This window comes from Oreochromis niloticus, linkage group LG18 (assembly GCF_001858045.2).
Source record: "Oreochromis niloticus isolate F11D_XX linkage group LG18, O_niloticus_UMD_NMBU, whole genome shotgun sequence".
Classification (NCBI taxonomy): domain Eukaryota; kingdom Metazoa; phylum Chordata; class Actinopteri; order Cichliformes; family Cichlidae; genus Oreochromis; species Oreochromis niloticus.
In genome coordinates, this window is record NC_031982.2 from 27,158,744 (window position 1) to 27,175,012 (window position 16,269).

Consider the following 16,269-nt stretch of genomic DNA (forward strand, 5'->3'; position numbering starts at 1 on the left):
AAACTGGGAAAGATAGAGCTGTAATTGCAAATCGGTTTAGCAATGCAGCAAACTTCAGCACAAGCAGTGTCTGACCTTTCCTGCAGAAACATAAAAGGTGTGGCTCCTTCAACATTTAGTGCATTAAACACTTGTGGCAGTGGGAGACAGACCTCACACTCCTTATGTCTGTACTTATCATTCAAGCCTATAGGCAGCACTGAATGAAAAAAAAAGACTGTTGCTATGAAAAAAAAGGAAAGTTAAGAGAAACAGTTTGGAAGAAACCATTCTGACATCCCTTTTTTCTAGCTCCCTGCATGTGAGGAGCCCACCCCACCTCAGCTGTAGTGAGGAGAGCCCAGTCCAGGCAGCCAGCAACCAGCGCGTCTCTGCCTACCAATAGGCATGCTCGGCTCAGGCTCTGTGCAGTGCTCTCAGTCTCAGCAGCTGAAGCTGGGCGCAGGGGAACTGCAACGGCGGCGCCAAGCATCTTCCCAGGTATGCGTCTCTCTGTTGCTACGCCCTTATTCTGTTTTTGCAATGTTATGGCATCCTTGCAGCACGCTGGTTCCCGCTTTGGCGACACTGGTAGATTTCTAGGGAGGGGTTGCTTATCCTCTTTTTTCCTTTTTCTATTTTTTGTGTGTGTGGCTCACGTAGCCTTCGTGGTAGCGCAGGGCAGCGGGTCTTGGTAAACACTCGCATCTGCAAAACCTCCTCGTTAACCGCGCGTCAACTTGCACACACCTCAAAATGTTCGCCCTTCGACAGAACAGCGCCGAGGCGCCGCTGCTGCTGGCAGCGAGGCGGGGATGTGCGCTCCCTGCTTTACTGCGTGCATTTCTCGGAGAAATTTTTGCAACGGGGTTATAATTTGGCCAAGCGGCTTTCGTCAAAACATGACCGCTGACTATATATTCAACTCAAGGTGCGTGCAGGTGGAGGATTTTTACCCCCCCTTCCTCGCTCTGGAAGGCGCTGGACTTGCGGCACTGGGTGAAGCAGGTAGCCTACTGGGAGCTGATTTGAAAAATCATTTCATAGCAGTCAATTTTATGTAGGCTGTGCCATATAACGCTGCAGTAGGCTATAGCAAGGCTATAATAGGTCATGCTGTATGCATAATGCACAATGCATCCATCTATCTATCACAACCTTGATATTTTATTGATAACTGTGTGTTATGATAAAACGGCTCTATTTTAATCATGATTCATTCATACAGTGAGTTATCCGGGGAGAATGATGGTGAGGGAGATGTTTTTTTCCCGGAGAATCTGATGGACATAGTTATCACAGGGTGCTCTTAATTGCAAACGTGCTGAACTTGTGTTTTGAATGAGTTTACATAGGCTAAGCAGTTTTTTTTAATGATTAGGCTGATCTGTGGCGCTGTGTTTTCCCTGTCACTAGGTAAGATGTAGGTACACTCCCTTAGCAGTTGGGTGGTGCTGCCTGCTAGTGCTGATGTGTTACAGTAACCACTACCTGTGCATGCAGTCTTCCAGGCCTGGCTGCACACCAAGGAGTGGTGGTGGCGGGTGGAGGGGTGTTCCTGGAGGATTCTTAGGTGGGAGGGTGGTCAGTGAGATTGGATTTTATAAGTTAGAAGTGAATTCATGCACCAGCCTCCAAGTTAAAGTTGTGTTTTTCAGGCTGGGCAGTGAAGTTATCAACGGACGGTCCTCACATAAAAATTGTTCAATGTTTCCAAAAGCAGAAAAAGGACTTCTCTCGTTATCAGCTAACGAATGACCCTCAGCAGCAACTTTTACATCAGCTGACCTTACTTTTTCATCTTCCTGGCACAAACCTCTCACACCCATTGGTGTATCAGTGATGTTTATGTTAAAAAATATATCTTTGTTGTGATTATTAATCATAGTTTTGTTGTTGCTATGCAAAAAAAAGTCTGGTGTGCCATATTTCCACTGCAATCATTTGGAGCTGTGACCTTGTCAAAAAAGAGCCACCATGTGTCTGGCTCGCTCTGGTTCTCTCTGATAAAACTCTGTGTTAAAGAAGCTACTTTTCTATATGAGCCCGTCCTCACGGATCTGGATTTGGCTGATTCAAGAAGCTCTCGAGTTGATTTTTGCTGCATTAACCACACTACCTATTCGCTCCACTTGAACAGCCAGTAATAGTTGGAGGACTTTTACATCAGAAGCCCGGATTTCAGCATGCTGATTTTGAATGCTATTTTGGGCTCTGTTTAGCCTTGTTTAGTCAGTGAAGTTTCAATGAGATTAATGAATTGGCTAATCAATTTTCACTCGTGTTGTCCTTGAAAATATGGTCCCATACAGTGTGGTTTTAAAGTGGGGATTTCCTGCTGGGCTCTTTGCATCTGGACAGCATTAATTATCTCCAGGATTTGGGCTGATATGAAGCATTACACTGAATAGTACAGTATAAAATAAGCTCCCACACCAGGGGTAACTCCTAACTGCAAAGTGGACAAAGTTATGGAGGGAAAATGTTAAGGTCACATTAAGGTCAAGAGGAAAAAAGAGGAACAGAGAGAATTTTCCAAATGATTTTAATGCAGTGATTCTTTATGGAACGTGTGCTCTGTGTCCTACAGTAACATATAACTAATAAATTCATTAAAGTACTAAATATTGTAGTAGCATACTTGTTTTTGTAAACATAGTCCAGTTTAGAGCTAAAAAAATATTTTATCATTTAAATTAATGAAAGAAAAAGTAATAGAATAAATACAGGGCTGATACTGACACTATATAAAAAAAACAAAAAAATATGGCATGGTAAACAAGACTTTGTTGTAACAAATGAAACTTACTTTTAGCTGTCACTGATGCTATTTTTTAATATTTAATATAAAATGAATGTTACACAACAGATAATACATCAAGTTGACCTTGTTAAATGCCATCTTACTTGTCAGCAAACCAAAACCAATATTAAGCTGATATATCAATCAAGTATATTTAGAATGAATGAAGTCATTTTAATGAAAAAAGGCAGAGAGTTGCAGGTTTTAGCTTCCCAGATGGATTTTCTGATAGTCTTGGAACAACATGTTTTGGTATTGATAGATGGTGGGGGGGGGGGGGGGGGTGTGTCAAGGAAATAATCAAACTGATTACTTGAGAATGAAATAATAAATATAATGATACAATTTTCTCTCTTAAGCTGTCTTTAACACCCTTTGATGTAAAAAACCTGTACAAAGCTGTAGTGTTTATATGTGGACTTATATTGATTATCAGCTGATATTACCTATTTCATGATTTATCAATATCAGCCAATAAATTAAGATTTAAAAAGTAAAGAGGAGATGAGAGAAGCTACCTTCAACCATGTTAAAAGTGTTGTTCAGCAGAGGGCACTCTAAAGCTTCCCTGTGGCAAAAAATATTTCAAACACCAAAAACACAACAGCCAGCTGACCCAAGCAAAGTGTAAACAAGTGAATAAACAACTACAAATAAGAAATATTAGGGAAATCTCTGTATGTTTTGTGTGTCTGAAGAAAAAAAAATCAGCTGATTGGAATATAGAATTTTTTAATTGCAAAAAATATTGGTGCCAGTATTGGTCTTAAAAAGTCTTTGTTGACTGAGCTCTAATATTTATCGAGAATACTGAGTTGCTTCCAAAAAACAAGAAAGAAAAATATCTTGGATTGTAACATTAAAACAGATGTGATGCCCTTTTATGACATAGTCATAATGTTTTGGATAGAAGAAAAGCAGCAATTGTCCATTTTCTGAGATGAGCCAAGATGCATCACGAATATAAAGAAGCTTATTTTCATCTTATTTAAATATATTGTTTTATTAAAAGTTATTAAAAAAAAGTGCCTTTTTCTGTTGCACACTGGACAATTTTCTGATAACGTCCACAGAGACCCTGTAAATGCAGTTTGTGCCTTGCAAACTATTATCAGTCAGATGTTACTCTGTCTGCACATCTTTGATTTAGATTAATTCCTTTTTTTTTTTTTGACTTTGTCACATGACCTCCACCCTTAATCTATGTTAATATAAACATTAATGGAGCTGCAATTCAGCAGTTTCCAGCACAGAAATAAGTAAAAGTGTTTGGCTGTGATCAATTCCCAGATGAGTTGTGTATATAAGTCTATTTTAACACCAACATCTTTGATCCAACAGTGCACTTGTCCTTTAAGTGACACCTTCATAATGGAAAGTGAGCCACTATTCAAGTCTATGATTTGCCAAAATGCTACTGTGTGCAAAGCCTTTGATCACTCTGTTACTGTTTTATAAGCCATCCGCTGTCATCTGCAGGCAGGACAGACTGTTATAGCCACTAATTAATATATCAGACAGGCAGGCGTGGTTGTGCATTCACATGTACACACAAACAAATGAACAAACTAACAGACAGTGAAACTTACACTGCATTCGAGCACCAATACAAAAGCAGTCTTATTTTTTTCCTACTTGTTGCTGTTTGTTTTGAGCTAAAAATAAATAAGTGGTTTTGTACTGAAGTACTGTCATGTAAGAATAAGTTTTTAAGACATTTTTAAGACTAAACTCCCCAGTTTCTGCTTTTTTTTTCTCTTTTTTTTATTTGTCTCGAGTTTTCTAACAGAACAAGCAAGTCAAAGACTCACCTTTGTTATTTAGTGAGTGATAATCTAAACACGCCATGTGAAAAATAGTGTCTATATAGTAAAAATCATTTATATGTCATACTTATCATTACTCAGAATATGATGGGAATTTAAATGTTATTCATACTCTATACTATGACCATTTCTGGCCATTTTCTGACATTTTTCATACTCATAAATTGTTGATTTACTTAGACCGTAATCATCATTTTACTTGTTAATGAAAATAATCGCCAGTTTATGCTTTATAAAACACATCTATAAAGCAAGTATTCTGCTTTATAGAAAATAATTAATTAACCACCACAACATTATGAGAGAGTTTTGGAAAACCGAGAAATTGTTTATTTGCTTTTTTAACTGATTTGTGACGATTGCTATACCTTTGCATGGTGAAAGAAAGTTTGTGGCTTGGTTGATTTTTAAGCCAGCAACGTCTTTGTGAGAGAATATATATGAAAAAAAGACAACATGATGTGCCCATTGGGGCCTTTTTCTAGGGAAGAGAAATCTAAGAGAAATTAAAGAACATACATGATAATAAGAGACTGGAATCAGAGCAGTATAAGTTAAAACGTTAAAATATTGTTAGTATTTTAATAATTTTTTCATTTAATTTTTTTAAACTTTCACATCTTTATTTAAAGTTCACATAATTTTTTATTGTTGACGGCGCTGCAACTCAGACTTCATCTTTGAACTATAGTTTAAGAGTCAAGACCTAAATCAATTTAATCAAACGTCATTAATGCATCAGATTTTTTTCTGATGCCATTAGGATGTAAGAAAACTGACAACCTTCACACTGTGTGTGCTCACACACAGCACAGGCATGCGGGAAAGTATATATTGTGTAGATTATTTTATACTGGGTATATAATACCCAGTATTTTTCTTTTTCTGATGGCATATGGGAGTGGTGTGCAGCACTAATAAGTTAGCAAGAAGGCAGATATATGATGCAACAACACTGGTAGTGATTACTTAAGCATATCTGAAACTGACTGATTGTACGGTGAGGTATTTAATCTCTTATAACTTAATATATAAGAATATGTTGCAGTTTCTTTTAAGATAACTGCTCGCTCTGAGTCTCTGGAGAACAATAAGTGCTTGTCATGACTGATGACGAATATTCCACCTAAAACCTGCTTGCTTTGCGGTTATCAAATTTTCCACTGCACTGCTGTCTGACAAAGGGTAGAGAAATCATTATGTAAACAGTGGTTTAATAGGATGAGAACAATTCTCAATTTGGCAATTGTTACATTAGATAATGGTTTCAGGCACTTTGGGAAAGTTGATAAAATGTCATTGGAAAGAACAAAGGGTGTGGCTCATAACACACACTTTCTGGTTTATAGACTTTTTCAGTGTTCAGATAGTGAGCTTTAAATTCACCTTTAAAACTGTGGCTGTACATCCGGGGTTGCCGACAGAAACAAGATTATGTCTGGGGGAAAAATTCATGTTTAGCTCATGTTAGTGTTTAATTTTAAGAAAAGACTTGTGGAGCTGTCAATACAGCACGTGCTGAAGTAGTTTAAACACATTTTGACAAGGAATGCCACCCTTTTTCTTTCTTACGAAAGTGGCTCTGCTCAGATATAGTTGCATGCACAAATAATCCTCTTCTACCTCTTCCCTTGTCCTCTCTTTAGTGATGGCCTCTGCTGAGCAGCCGTGCTCCAGCTTCCACCAGCAGCACTGCGCATAAGGCAACACACCCACCTTTGCCCTTCTGCCCAGAAGTGAGAGAGACACCACCATGTACAGCGTGGAGGACCTTCTCATTTCGCACGGATATAAATTGCCCAAGAGCGACCCTCCGTCTGCCACGCCTTATGACAAGCGCCCTGCTGATTGCCAGCGTGAACTTGTGGACAACAGGGCTGGCCGGGGGACGCTGAACGGGTATGAGGCAGACCGGGGGGCATCTATCACTGGCATCTATAGCAGCAGGCAGGCACTGGTGAAGGGCTACCCCAGCATAGACATCGAGAGTGGGGATAGGAACCAAAGAAGAAAAGAATTCGGCATTGGTATCCTAGGTGACACTCAGCCCTTGGGTGATTCTCTTGCTACAGATAGTGGGTGAGTGTTTTTTCCCTCTCTTTTGCAATCCCCCACGCCCTGCACCTTCCCTTTCCCTCTCTTTCCTCTCCCCACTTCTCACTGGGGCCTGTCAGTATTGCATGCAAAACTGAGTCTGCACTGCGCAGGGTTTTTTTTTCTCCTCCTCTTCTCTTCCCTTCCTTCCAGAGCCGCAGAACACTGTGGCTGCAGCAGCACTACTGACATATCTTATGCTGGGATATGAGGAATTATGAAAGGTGCCTTTGCAGTCGTTTGAGCTGTGTACATGCCTGCACAGAGACATGGCTCGCATCTCTGTGGAGCCCACCCAGGCATTGGAATCATCTACACAGCCTCCACCAGGCAGGCAGATGTAAACAGCAGCACTAGACAGAGAGCAAACTGAGGAGGACTGAACATGCCTCAAGACAGGCGCGTAATCACTCCACTGTAAACACTGGCACACTGAATCACGCCCAGCACGTGCTCTGTGATGTAAGCATGTTGCTGGGCAAGTGTGCACAGCGCAGCTCCCCTCAGCCATACAGTAGCATATGCTGCTGAGGATGATCCATTGACTTTGCTGCTTAAACGAATGAGTACAATGACTAACAGGGATTTAGTGCACTGCAGATACTGGACGGAGGCTAATTGTTCATTCAGTCTTCTTTTTGTGATGTTACGTTTTAAAAACTATGACACATATATATATATATATATGTATGTATGTATATATATACAGCAGATGATTCTTTGCATGAAACAGTTTTATAATTTCACTGGGAAAATGTAGTTAATATGTTTTTCTGAAAGAACTGATGGTTACATTTGAATTTCAACAAGCATTTAAGCTTGCAGTCCCTCCCTCATTATGATCAGCTGTCATCAGGGCGTCTAAGAACGTGCATGGATGTGAGTGATGACCCGGGGAATATTTATTGATGACAATTAATTTAAAAAAATCATAAAATTCAGTGTAATGGAAAATCCCTCAGTGTACATAGACTTTTTTTTAGATGTGTTGTCATTAAATATATTTTTTTTGTAATATATTTTATCTAAAATAATTGTTTAAGCAGTGCAAGCATGCACTACGGCCTTATCCCATACCCAAGAGGTGATTATGGGACCAGAACTAAATTTATCTCCAGGCAGCAGTGCTTTATCACACTGTACTGGAACCACTGTTGTGAACCTGCCAACAGTAACTCGTCACACAGTTGCCATTTCATATTAGGTTCATCAAGCGTTTTTAAAATTATACAAATGATTTTGGTTGGATGATTGTTGCTCATGCATACTCACATGAGATTACAATTAAAAAAGGCTCTTCTTCTAGTTTACTCCTTCACTTTGGGTGTAACACAGTAATGCAGGTTTAAAGTTTATTGTATTTTTGGTTTAAAGGTTTTTATATGTACTGTAGGCCAAACTGGTTCCTAAAGTATGTGATAAAATAATGAGAGGGACAGAGCCACTTTCTCTTTTGCGTCAGATTTTTTTTTAAAGAGTGGTATTTGCCGTTCAGATGACCAGTTTCCAAGATAAGGTCAGCACAATTTAATATGCAGATCATATTGCAGTAGCATCACAATTTTGTGGTGTCTTCAGGGGACTTTGGAGCTGCTGACTTAAGCATTTCTGGCTCATATGTGCTGGCTCTCTTTGATTAGGTTGTTTTGGAACACCTATACTGCCAAAGCCAAAGCACATGTCTGGGACTGGCATGGGCATGCCACTTTTAATATTTACCAGTGATCACATTTCAAGTGGATGAAATTATTTTAATCTATTATCAAATAGACTGAGATAATACAATATTGTGAAATATGTTTTAGGTATTAACTCTTTTCATTCTAGATAATTTTTTGTTTGTCTGTATGTCCCAGCCTGATGGTTCTGATGCTGTTTAGCCGCAACTCATTTAATAACCTCTGTAATGAAAGAAACCCTGTTAAAAGATTCGACTGTTTTATTAACACTGAGATTTTTTCTTTTATAGGTTCTACGATGTTCCCAGTTTGACTTATTCAGAGCCGCTGAGCCATGACGAGAGGGATATTTCCTACTGGCGGAGGCGAGGTCAGGACTTCAGCATCCTTCTGGACTATGCTGATGGCAGGGAGCTGAGGGCCTCTGCTGGAGCGTGGAGGCCACAGGCCCTGATCACAGCAGAGGAATACAGGGCAGAGAGGCAAGCGCAGCAGCTATGGGAGGACATTTCCTGGCTAAGGGACCCAGATGCAGGCCCTGGTCAGTTGAGAGTGACTGGGGAGAGGAAGTGCCAGAGCCTTGGAACAGAGGAGTGGAGGCCTGCTGTGGGCCTGGGAAGGCAGCTGTCGGATGGGGATGGGGAACGGTGGGCTCAGGACCACTACCGACTGAGGACACCGGAGGGTTTTTTTCACCCTAGAACTAAAGCAAAGTCTCAGTCTCTTCCCAGAGTTTTGTCACCTGAAGGAAGTGACAGAAGAGAGCTCATTCCATCAAGGCCTAGTCTACCTGATAGACAGAGGATAAGCAGCACTGTCTTCTCTGGGCCATACAGTAGGTACATCTATGGCGGCGGCCGGGACCGGTGGGGTAGGAGTATTGGGCCAAGCAGCCATGTTGCACTTTTACCAAAGCCCAGGTTCAGCAGGCCTTTAAAGCCTCCATCATACGAGATTCACCAGCAGACTAGGGGTAGCGCAGAAATGCTTGCTATTGACCAGGGTGTCAAACAAAAAGACAGGCCTATCTATTATCCAAGGGGTGGGGACCTAAGACAAGACTATTTCGCACAACACTCTGCCATCACTGGAATGGAGCCTCCTGGCTACATCCCACCCCCATCTTACAGAAGAGCCCTACCCCCAAGAGCAGTTTCAGTTAACCGCAATGAAATGGCAAACTTAAGATGGAGGGCAGAAGCTTTGCAGATGCCGAGCTCAGATCCCGGAAGGTGGTTTTACAGACAGGCGAGTAGTTCCTGGCTGGAACCTTATGGAGAACGTAGTGCGTCCTATCGAAAACAGGTACTTTCTTCTGGACATGAAGAACAACCAGGTCATGCCCGACAGTTACCCACTGAAGACCCAAGAGCAAAACAAATCTCAGGAGGGCCTGGCGGAAATTCTCTAACAGATTTAGACAAGATGCGCAACACCAACAAAGAGATTCCGTCCGCTAAGATTTTAGGACAATCTACACATGATAGTGCCTTTCCTCCCCAACAGGGGCCAGCTCTCAATACTGAAACCCGAAAAACAGCTCCCAGTGACAGCGACAGCAGTAATCGATGGCCCAACAGGGGAATAAAAAAAAGTGACAGTGTAGCTTCTGAGCAAACCCGTACTCCATTTTTACCTTCATCTATTCTGGGTAAACCACCGCCACCTCCGTGTAAGCCGGCTGACCAGGGTGTATCTGAAACTGTGACAGAAGTAAAAAAGGCAGAGCCACCCGAACCACCGGAGAAAGACAAAACCAAGAATCTTAAGAAGAGGCTTAGTGAAACCATTTTTTGTTTGGTGTCTGTCCCTGTTACTCCGCAGCTCACTGGGACAATTCGTGATCAGAATAATAACAACGAGAAGTCACCAGACCCAGCGGACAGTCCCAGTGGCAACAAAACTGGCCATTTAACAAACCAAAGTCTCCAAAGCACATCTTCAGCTGAAGCTGAGCTGCAAGCACTAACTGGTAGCATAGCGAGCAGCAAAACGAGCAGTAGAGCAAGCAGCAAAATGTTTAAAAAACTACCCTGTAGACCCCCTAAGATAAATCATTACAAGGAGCTGAAGCTGTCAGGATCCTGGCCTGCAAACCAGTATCGAGACCAGGAGACACAAACTAGCCCAGAGGCCCGAAAAGCTGCCCCTGAAAACAAGGAAGCACAACAAGACCCTGTTCCTCCTGGCACCGAAGTAACCCCTGATAGCAGCGGAGTAGTGGGCACTGCCTTCAGTTTTCCCATAAAGGGAGTGAAGAGCCTAAAACTTTCAAGCAACAGCGCCTTCTCCCTGACCTCCACCTTCTCCAACCAGCTGAACAAGAGCACAGCTCAGCAGCCAGCAGTACCACCCTCAGGAAATGTGGAGGAGATCAAACCAGCAGCAAACAAAGGACAGGAGAAATTTGAACCGTTCCTTTTGAAACCGGCAACCCAGCGACCATGGGATGCAGTCAAAGAGCTGGAGACCATCAAAAAAGAAGTCCAGGATCAGCAGCAGCAACAGAGCAGCAAACAGCCCAGTGTTGACAAGTGCATAGAGGACCTTAACGAGGCCTACAAAGACATCTTGGAGCTAGGTACTGCCAGCAATAAAGTCCCAAACGGTTCCGTCCAGATCCCTGAGCGTATCAAAATCCGACTGACATCAGAACCTCTCAACAAGCCCAGCAGCCTTAGGCGCAGTGCAGTAAGCTGGTCTGTTGACCCAGAATACAGGGAAGTGAAGAGCGCCTTCTCCAGGCCTGCAACAAAGTCGGTAACCTTCAGCAAGCAGCTTAGGGAGGAGCTCCCGGTGCCACCTCGGGAGACGGGCTTCAGAGAATACAGGGTTGTTGCGCATCTTTCACGCAGAAGGAGCAACGATGGCAGGACAGTAAAATTAGACCTGCCAGATGAACCTATCGAAACACCTCTTTGTGACTTTAGTCCAACAACGCACACCACAGCAGCTGAGGTGCCATGGGCAGACAGACAGCCCATGCAGGATGCCTCTACACTCACTAGTCCTCCAGATTATGAAGACATATGCCAGACTTTGCGTCAGTCTAGAGACCCATCGGATGCCAGTAAAGCATCCGCAGGCCATTCCAGACCTAATGACACAGAGACTCTTCAAGATCTCAGTGCTGAATCAGAGGAGGAGTGTCCTATTTGTAAAAGAGAGCTTGAGAATCAGATGAGACAGGGTCCATTGCCTCCACTTCACGAGGAGAACAGCTCAGACAGCTCGGCCAATCAAAATGGCAGTCCGCCACAATGCACTGCATTAGAAAGTCCAGCAGAAGATACAAAAACAGAGGAGCCAAATGCATCATGTTCAAATCAGACAGGGTCTGAAGTGTGTGCTGAAAAAACAGAGCAGCATTCACTGACACAGGAGAATGTGGGAGAGGGTGAAAAAACAGACAACGCTCAGGCAGAAAACTTGGACAGTTTATGCATAGTTAATCCTGCTGAGAGCATACCAGTGGATGGAGCTACAGAGGATCTCTCCTCTGCAGCCACAGTATTAGCAGCTGATCAGCCTACAGACCCCCAAGTCACAGAGGAACAGAGTGTTAATGAAAAAGCAACTGACGAAGAAAAATCAGAAGATAAAGAAGCCACTGCAGGAGAAACACCTGAAGGCAGTGCAGGCAAACAGACAGCTGAAGTGAAAACTGAGGAACAAGACAATGCAACGCCAGTTGACAAGCAGGAGCAAGAGAAGAAGCCATTTGCTCTCCCAGAGCATAGACTTGGTCTACGGACTCATCTGGGGCGAGACCTCCCTGGGTTACCAGAGTTTCCGCCTGATAGACTGCCACTTTCCGTTCCCCCGAACCTAGACCGCAGACTATCTCTTAGCTTGGAGGGTGAGCGGAGGAGCAAGGGCCCCTCACAGCGAATTGAAGCATTGCAGAACAAACTGGCTATTTCTCCAGGTCGGGTGGCAGTTGAGCGACTCGCCCGGATGAGAGATGTGGATGTTATGTATCGTGTGAGGCGCTTAAGCATCAGGAGTACTGACTCTGGGGAAGGGGAGACAGAGGCAGAAGGGGACGGCAAGGAAGAACAAGCAGAGGAGTTCGACCCTGCTCCTCATATGGACAAAGACAACGAGCAAGAGGTCACCAACTCACAGGAGAGCCCCGAGACAGTGTTGCAAGATGAACAGGAGTCACCTCTCTCAGGTAATTATTGCCTATAACAGCATAGAAGTGAAGCCTGGTGGATGTAAAGATGATAAGAGAGTTTACTTTTTTTAATTCGGTTTTGTAAATTTTCCTGATTTTGGACCTTGAAAACCTTTGCCCAATTAGACAATTTTGATTCATAACATAATGGATATTTGCTAAAAAAATACTCCTTTGTGAATGAATATCTTTCTTCCTCATGTCCCAGAACCCCAATGATCCCAGCCGAGGGGAGACAGTGTAGAAAGACTGCGTCCACCATCTCCATCTGAGGTTTTTAGCTCCAACACTGTGACCTGGCTGCCTACTAGAATGCCTTCATCTCATCTTGACACTGAAATTGCCTTCTTGTCCGACAAGAGCATTGTGTACACCCTCACCCTCGGCGCTGCGTTGACTACTAAGAGTGCTGTTCCACTGCCAAAGGGAGGTGCCTCTTTAACTTGTGGGGCAACTTCCACCCAGAATCCCACCCCAGCCTTCCCAAACTGACTACCCACTACCCCATCTGTCCTCCATGCCCAACCCCATCCTCTTATAGGGTTTCTACTAGTTAGTCTTGTAGCGGCTTGTCCTTTCTATTCTATCCTCCCTATGCTTTTCTCATTGGCAGACATTATGCAATTCTGTCGTGCATACTAGAATTTCTAAAAATGTCCGCAGCGAAAACATTTTTCGCATACCTGAACGTTTCTGTTTGTTTACGGGCGAGTTGTTGAGGATTATGAATGTAAGTGTTTATGTTTAACCTAATGTAGACATAGAGGGGTTTATTGTCACAAACATGTTTTGTTGCATTTAAACTACACCAAAATAACCTGCGTATTTGATTGTGGTAAGGCGACAGCTGTTTTAGAACTGGACATCACTGTCTTTGGCTAAAGAACTGTTTTGATTTTGATTTTGATGATAACTCAGCCTTTCTTTTTTAAAAAAAAAAAACAACTGAATGACATTGTGCCCTTTCTCATTGCTTTTGTACACACTGCAACCATAACCCACGGAGCTCTTCAGTGAAGAGTGACTCTATACCACATGGCATGACAGATCAGTAAACTATAAGATAACATTGGCCCTACTTTAGAGGGGGAGAGTTGCCTTTCTTAACTAGATGTGCGATTCCTGGTTGGATAAGGTGAAGTCTCTGATTAGTCCCCTGATCAAGTTCAATCTATAGCTCCCATTTCCAGGTAATTTCAGGAAGCAATAAGGGCACAGATTGAGTTTAAATGATGGTTTAAGCAACTTTGATAAACATTAAAGATTGATATAGGGATTTAGAACAACAACAAGAAAAAAAAGTTATGTAGAGCAATATTGTAAAAACAGCTCAGTGGTGTAGTGGAGCTACCTGTAGGAACCATTGTCAGGAGTTTTAAGTGTGAACGTGTCATTGAGATCGTATTACAGGGAAATGGATTCGTGTCAGGGTATAGGGGCGCTTAACAGGGGGTGGGTGCTTTACTTCATGATATATATATATATAGATATAAATATATATCTACATATATATATCTATGTTCATACATCTGTTTCGCAAAGAGGCGACATTTCACGGAATATTTATTTTTGTTATCATCAAATTGTTAATCAGTTTGCATAATGTACAAAATAAAGTATATTTTAAATATTTTAAGAGAAATTTTGTATTTAACCATGACATTTTATTTCTCCACACCTATAACAAGCTGAAAGTATCATACAAGTGTATAGTATCATATTGAGAGTATACATAATTTTCTAGTGCTTTAAAATCTTAACAGAGCGGTATAAGGAGGGATGGCCCTGTGGTGTGCCTTGATCACACGATTTTGGTTTGAGTGAGCAAAAGGGTTCATCACTGCAGGAGTTAAACCTGATGGAAACTTTTTGATTGTGCCATGATTTCCTGTTTGATAGTGCTCTTTCACACGCTAACAGAGTCAGTGTTGGACGCTCCTTGTGATATTTGACACATCAATCCATCTCAGCTGTACGTTGGTGGTCAGACATGACCTGTGTCTTATTTCTGTCTTTGTATGTCTTCCAGTTTGAATCATGTATCGTTCTGTTGTTGGTTCCACAAAAAAAAACATGTTTAGAAATAAAATTGGGAATTTTTTTCTTTTCCTTCCTTCCTCCCACCCTTCCTTCGTTTCCTCTTCCTTCTAACTGCCTCCTTTCTTCCTCCGTTTCTTTCATCTCACGGCGTGTTCATTTTGTGTAAATTGTTGTGCTGTCACTAACGCTTATTGCACTAAAAGATGCAATGTAGGATGCAATTTTAGGCTAAAAACCACATATCTGCATAATGTTTCTTCGAATTAAATTTTAAATTATGAGTCTAATGCTAAACGATGATTGAAAAAATTGCCTTTTGGATTAAAACAAGTTTGCAGGTACGTGGGTTTTTTTTTTTTCATAAAAGGACTGTTTCACTGGTGTAACATATTTAAGAGATCTGTAGGAATCCATCACTGTTTAATCATCACCTAACTGTTATGTAGCATTTTACAGTTGTAGCATTTTTATCAACTCAGACCTTTGTCTTGGTATTTCAAACATTTCATGTAAATCCGAAATAATCATGCCGCCTTATGATGTGTGCATTACATTACACTCCAGGAAATGCCAAATATTAACGTACTAAGCACTGTTTCATACCTTAGGTTTTTACCAACAACTTACTGTTCTGCCATCCCTCTGGCTGGAGAGGTACAGTAGCATTGCGGATAGTTTCTGCTCTTCATGCTGTTTATCTGTAGGAACATTGAGTCCAAAACTGTGAACTTCAAACAATACAAAAAGCATAATTTATTATAAGTACGAGAGGAGAGTCGGTGTTTCAAGACAAGCTCATAGTCAGCATCACAGGGAGGACAAGCTGGCACGCCCATAATTACTAACACATCTCATTTTCAATTCATTTTGAAGACTAAAGGGCCTCGCCTTAGTCTGGTGTATAAACTGCCCCTGACGACATTTAAATAGCTATTTCAGTACATACGCCCCCCTCCCCCAATAATTGGCATGTCAGGTACACTTGAACATAGTGTCATTTGACTTTTTGTACTGCAGGTTATGTGCAACATGAAGTAATTATGCACACTTGTAATATTTTCTATTTTCATATGAGATTTAAGTGCTTTTTGTACTCACTGACATCTTTTTTTTCTTCCTTGCATGAAATGCAAGACAGAGGAGGAAAAAAAAATGTTTTTCATAAAGTATATTTGCATTTGGTACTCCAATAGTAAAACCAGTGGGCAAAACATGTTTCATAATTTAATTTACAAAACTATGCCAAGTATTTAAAAGCTATTTTTAGAGTAAATCAAAAGAGAACTCATTCATTTTTTTCTTTTAAGACATGCCTTTATCTTTGTATCTATAAATATGAGCATAATCCATAGTCATATGATTGTGCTACTGTTGTATGATACTGCAGTCTGATTCATAAATAAACTCTTTGCATGAAAATGGTGTTTGTGACAGTTGCTGTTGTGTGTATGTATGCAATTTTTTTTGTTTTTTAGAAACGTGCACTTATATCACATATGTGCCAGGACATAAGGAGCAAAGATAATAAGGGGTGCATATGTATGAAATACAATATATGATAAAGACTATTTTATATTACAGACAAAACCAGTTATGTATATAACAGCAGAACCAGTTACAGTTACCATTACTCTGATTTCATGTTGGTTTTTGGAAAAAGTTTTTACA

The 16,269-nt window shown here is 41.4% G+C and overlaps 1 protein-coding gene across 2 annotated transcripts; it reads left to right on the forward strand.

Annotated features, from left to right (window-relative positions):
• Positions 1-321: 321 nt before the first annotated feature.
• Positions 322-14,882, forward strand: jcadb (junctional cadherin 5 associated b). 2 transcript variants are annotated; one of them, XM_005476754.4, is made up of 4 exons: positions 322-480; positions 6,255-6,687; positions 8,672-12,558; positions 12,770-14,882. In XM_005476754.4, exons 2-4 carry the CDS (start codon positions 6,362-6,364, stop codon positions 12,778-12,780), a joined length of 4,224 nt encoding a protein of 1,407 aa, XP_005476811.1. In that variant the 5' UTR covers positions 322-480; positions 6,255-6,361; the 3' UTR covers positions 12,781-14,882. The 2 variants fall into 2 exon arrangements, with proteins under 2 accessions (XP_005476811.1, XP_019203591.1); XM_019348046.2 differs by lacking the exon at positions 322-480 and adding an exon at positions 584-987.
• Positions 14,883-16,269: the final 1,387 nt, after the last annotated feature.

Bases quoted from the DNA above. Each gene is read 5' to 3' on its own strand.
- jcadb (XM_005476754.4), top strand. From the start codon at position 6,362: ATGTACAGCGTGGAGGACCTTCTCATTTCGCACGGATATAAATTGCCC. The intron at 6,688-8,671 runs GTGAGTGTTTTT...TTTCTTTTATAG, and splicing joins TCTCTTGCTACAGATAGTGG to GTTCTACGATGTTCCCAGTT.